Source organism: Mustela putorius, unplaced genomic scaffold, assembly GCF_011764305.1.
Source record: "Mustela putorius furo isolate JIRA1106 unplaced genomic scaffold, ASM1176430v1.1 tig00003988_pilon_pilon_pilon, whole genome shotgun sequence".
NCBI lineage: Eukaryota > Metazoa > Chordata > Mammalia > Carnivora > Mustelidae > Mustela > Mustela putorius.
In genome coordinates, this window is record NW_025422127.1 from 1652346 (window position 1) to 1657575 (window position 5230).

A 5230-nucleotide genomic window follows, 5' to 3' on the forward strand; every position below is an offset into this window, starting at 1 on the left:
CTAGTGTGAATCATTCTGAACCAGACCAGGTGCACAAGGGCCTGGGCGGGACTTCTGACAAGCCAGCCAGTCCAGCCAGAATTCTCATCCCTTAGATTTTCCACCTCCAAAGCCATTGCCCCTCTGGCCTGCTTTTTGCTGGACTGCCTGCTCTATAGCTGGGAAGAATGTGGCCTCTCTGGAAGATTCCTGTTTGACACGGTTCTCCTCTTTCCTAGTGGTCACCAAGGGTGGCAAGAAAAAGAAGAAAGCCCTGAGTTGGGGGGGACCAGGATGCCTGACCGGGACAGCTATGCCAACGGCACTGGGAGCAGCAGTGGAGGCCCTGGAGGCGGTGGCAGTGAGGAGGCCAGTGGGGCAGGGGCAGGCAGTGGCGGGGCCAGCTCAGATGCCATCTGTAGAGACTTCCTAAGGAATGTGTGCAAGCGAGGCAAGCGTTGCCGCTATCGTCATCCAGACATGAGTGAGGTATCCAACTTGGGGGTGAGCAAAAATGAGTTCATCTTCTGCCATGACTTCCAGAACAAGGAGTGTAGCCGTCCAAACTGCCGATTCATCCATGGCTCCAAGGAGGATGAGGATGGTTATAAGAAGACAGGAGAGCTTCCCCCTCGGCTGAGGCAGAAAGTGGCAGCGGGCTTGGGCCTTTCACCGGCTGACCTGCCCAATGGCAAGGAGGAGGTCCCTATCTGCCGTGACTTTCTCAAGGGTGACTGCCAGAGAGGAGCCAAGTGCAAGTTCCGCCACCTGCAACGGGATTTTGAGTTTGACGCTCGGGGTGGAGGAGGCAGCGGTGGCGGTGGCTCAGCAGGCCCGGTACCCCCAGGACGACGTCATGACCTCTATGATATCTACGACCTCCCTGACAGGGGCTTTGAGGACCACGAGCCAGGCCCCAAGCGCCGGCGAGGTGGATGCTGCCCCCCAGATGGCCCCCATTTTGAATCCTATGAATATAGTCTGGCTGCACCGAGAGGCGTGGAGTGCAGGCTGCTGGAGGAGGAGAATGCCATGCTCAGGAAGCGGGTGGAGGAGCTAAAGAAGCAGGTCAGCAACCTGCTGGCCACCAATGAGGTACTGCTGGAACAAAATGCCCAGTTCCGCAATCAGGCCAAGGTCATGACCCTGAGCTCTACTGCACCAGCGACGGAGCAGACTCTGGCCCCCACCGTGGGCACTGTTGCCACTTTTAACCATGGCATTGCCCAGACTCACACTACTCTCAGCAGCCAGGCTCTACAGCCTCGCCCTGTATCCCAGCAAGAACTGGTGGCCCCCACTGGAGCTCCAGCTGCTCCCCCAACTAATGCTGCACCTCCTGCTGCTCCACCACCCCCACCCCCACACTTGAACCCAGAGATCACGCCATTGTCGGCTGCTCTGGCTCAAACAATTGCCCAGGGGATGGCACCCCCACCTGTCTCCATGGCTCCCGTGGCTGTATCTGTGGCTCCTGTGGCCCCTGTGGCTGTATCGATGGCCCAGCCCTTGGCGGGAATCACGATGAGCCACACCACCACTCCCATGGTGACTTACCCCATCGCTTCCCAGAGCATGCGTATCACAGCCATGCCACACTGAGGGGGCTAATGGACACTCCCGGGGTATAGCCTCCCAGGGCTGCGGTCGAGGGGCCCTTACCCGCTCGCCTAGCCCTCCCAGGCCCTGTCTGAAGGGCTCACTTAAGAACTAGGATGAGAGACTACAAGGAGTTTGCTTTTTGAGAAGGGATTGGGCTGGTCTGTTTTCTCTCACCTCCCTTTTATGAGGGTCCTCTTGTCCATCTTCCTTCAAGCCTCACAGAGGGGGCCTTGCGTAGGAATGCAAACTGAAGCCAGCAGAGAGGAAGGACTGACCGAGGGGCTGTATGTCCCCTGATGGGAAGATGGGGACATCCTGGTCTTGTCCTCTCTTCTGCATAGCACAGGTTTCAGCACTGGCTTTGTAAGAAAACAAAAAACAAAAAACCCTGCCTAGAGGGAAAGCCAGGAAAGATTGGGAAGCGGGTGGCCAGGAGAGAAGGCCTGATCGGAGCCTTTAGACAATTGGAGGCCTAGCGGAGTTGGACAATACAGGAACTGTTCCTGGGCCCATGGGAAGGTGGGGACCATAGTACTCCAGCCCAGAGACAAGGGGAGCTTTTCTTACCTTGGCTTGGCCTGGAAATCCATAGGGCAGGGCCCACCACTTTCCAAAGAAATAAAAAAAGAATTATTTTTAACAAATGGAGGCAGTGAAAACTTGCTTAGATATTCTGTATGGAAGATAGGAGCGGTAAATAGATCTCATGCCAAAATGGGATAAAGACCCCCCACCCTCACATAGTTTGGGTAAGGTTTGACTGAGGTCAGGTGAAGGGTAGAGACCCAGAATAAGACCAAATGGGGCTTTGTGGGGTAAAAACACTGGAGCCACCCAGTCTAGTTTAAAAATAGTCCCATCTGTTTCTGGTTTCTATCTGCATGTACTACTCCCAGGATACCTTAGTAACCAGGGCTCCTGGGGTCATTTAGGGGGGCAGGTACTAAGGAGGGTGGCTGTGCTGGGAAATGGCAATGGGCTATGTATTGACAGATCCTTTCCTTATTCAAACAGTATGGCAGGTGGCAGTTGCTCTCTGAGTTGTTGATGGCAGTTAATATCCCCCATCCCTTCCTCAGTTACAATGCCTTAAGCCTTTAAGGCTTGGGAGGTGCTAGGAAAAGGAAAGTTCTTCTGGGGACACGAGCCTCGGTGTTCATCTCTTCCCGCTGCCTCCAAAAAGAACCACAGAGGTTTTAAATCCATTTTTAAGAGTCAGTAAGGCCAGGGACCCCCATAGCCAATCCTCAGTTCCTCCTGAGCTCATGGTTGATGTAGGGGAAACAACTCAGGTGTCTGATGGGACAGTGGATTTGGGGTAGAGAAAGTGATCCTGAGTTGTGCTTCCCCCATTGTATCTCCTGCTACCTCTTGCTTTCTTGTCTGGTTGATCACTCAGGTTACACCTGGGGTTGGAGATAGTGGGCTAAGTCAAGGTTGGTCATAAAAAAAGAAAAATGGCCTAAAGACTAAAAGTGGTCAAATACTGAAATACTGTTTGTGGACTTTAGAAACCACACGTTGATAAGCTTAATGTTGATTTTTTTTTTTTTGGCACAATTCTGGATTATTAAAAGAGATGGTTTATAAACATTTAGAGACAAATGTGATCATAGATACCAACATGAGTTCATCCCAGCCAAATCCTGACTGTTTTCTTTTTGCTGAGTATCTCTAAAGAGGTAGTTGGGAAACTGTAGACATTGTATGTTCTTTATTAACATAAGACCAGCTAAAGGCCACCAGGAATACACCTATAGCCAAATAAGCTGGGGTTAATGCTCACTGGAGTAGTGGAGAAAACATGGCACATGGGATCCATGGTGTGTCCTAGCAAGGGGCCATTAGAGAGGACTTTGAGGACTTGGACTTTGGTTGAGTGATTTGGGGAAAGGTTCAAGGGAGTGGGGCTTCACTCTGGATTGGGTGCTATCAGGGAAGCAGGGACACTTCTGTGATTGGGTATCTTTTTTTTTTTTTAAGGATTTTATTTATTTATTTGACAGATCACAAGTAGGCAGAGGGGCAGGCAGAGAGAGAGGAGGAAGCAGGTTCCCTGCTGAGCAGAGAGCCCGATGCGGGGCATGACCCTGGAATCACCACCTGAGCCAAAGGCAGAGGCTTTCTGAGCCACCCAGGCACCCCTGTGATTGGGTATCTTTATCTTATCCAGGAGAAGGGCAGACTAGAGTGAAGCTGAAGTTGGTGACAAAGCAGCAGTCACTCATTAGCTGGGAAAGGGGGATGGTTGCTATTTCATGATTTGCACACTGACCATATTTCGTATTTAAACAATTGTGAAATACGATCTTGCTTTTTGCTTCACTTCATCACAGTCACTGAGTTCCTTTGTGTGACATTGGTGTTTTGTGAGATTGTGTCCAGTAGGAGAACACCATTTCCCAGCAGTGACCCCAGCTCAGCCACTAACAGATCCGAAGCCCTGTCGTGCCAAGCCAGTTCCCAGATGGCAGGGCTGCTGTCCTGCTTCTCACCTAAGTCATTGTGGATAAGAGAATAATCATGACTCAGTTAATAGTCGAGTTTGGTGGAGTCAAAACTCAACATCTATGCCTAGTAAATGTTGATTAGTGCATTTTGTTAGAGAAACCTCTAGTCCTCTAGTCTCTAGTGATATACCCAAGAGCTATGTTCTGTTTTTAAAAAAAGAAAGGAAAGAAAAACTTGTGTAAAAATACAAGAAGCCCTATTATCAACAGTAACACAAGGAAGTACCAAGTACTCCTGAAAGTGCTGTAACGTGGATTCACTGAATTAATCCAAGAGATCAGTCTGGATCATTTGGATTCACCCTCCCCCTAAAAAATTGCTTGAGCCCACCCAAGGAAGAAATGCAGAGAACTGTATTAGCAGTAATTCACATGAAAACAGCACAGTACTTCCAGCTGATTACAAAAACAAGTCCTTCTCAGTCCTTCTAGTAGGCGATTCATATATATTAAGAGTCTGCTATATTCTAGGCACCTCTTGAGGAGCTCCATAAGGGTAACAGAACTGGAGTAATGCATTGTAAATAGAGCAGTTCTACCATGCCTGAGTAGCACCACTCCTAAATATTCTGTGTTCTAAATGTAATTTTTAAAGAGGCCCATTGATAAACCAGTGAGGTAGCAGGGGGAAAAAAGGGAAAAGACTGAGGGAAGACCTAATAGACATCTTCAAATATTTGAAGACCTCCCCAAAATTTCCTGTCTTGCTGCACAAGAGATAAACGGAGTTCCAGAAGACTAGTTATGTACTTAATAATATAAGCCAAGGCACTGTGCTAACACTTCACGTGCATCGTCTCACCGACAGTGGGTAGTATTCTCGAACCTGTTTTGTAGAGGAGAGAGCAGGCATACTGAGAGTCAGCTACCCAGGATTCTGCAACTAGTAAGGTTTGGAGCCAGGAGTTTATTCAAGGAGTCTTGACTCCAGACTTGACAGAAAATTCTAACGATAGAACTACTTTGCAGTAACTTTTGAGGAATAATAGAGGAAATTTCTTCAAATCTCGTTGTCCCTTCCATCTTGAGGAGAGAGCAAAGACTAGGTTACCACGTGTAACCCTCTGCTTCCCCTAGAACATACACGAAGTTTCCATACAGATGCAGATTGCAAATCCAGGAAGTTTCAGCGTTTTCCT

The 5230-nt window shown here is 49.2% G+C and overlaps 1 protein-coding gene across 1 annotated transcript; it reads left to right on the forward strand.

Moving 5' to 3' along the window:
* The first annotated feature begins 273 nt into the window (after nucleotides 1–273).
* On the forward strand, nucleotides 274–1950 carry ZC3H10 (zinc finger CCCH-type containing 10). The gene has a single exon (XM_004773089.3). The coding sequence runs from the start codon at nucleotides 274–276 to the stop codon at nucleotides 1579–1581; it is 1308 nt and encodes a 435-aa protein (XP_004773146.1). The 3' UTR covers nucleotides 1582–1950.
* The last annotated feature ends 3280 nt before the right edge of the window (nucleotides 1951–5230 follow it).

Bases quoted from the DNA above. Each gene is read 5' to 3' on its own strand.
- ZC3H10 (XM_004773089.3), top strand. From the start codon at position 274: ATGCCTGACCGGGACAGCTATGCCAACGGCACTGGGAGCAGCAGTGGA.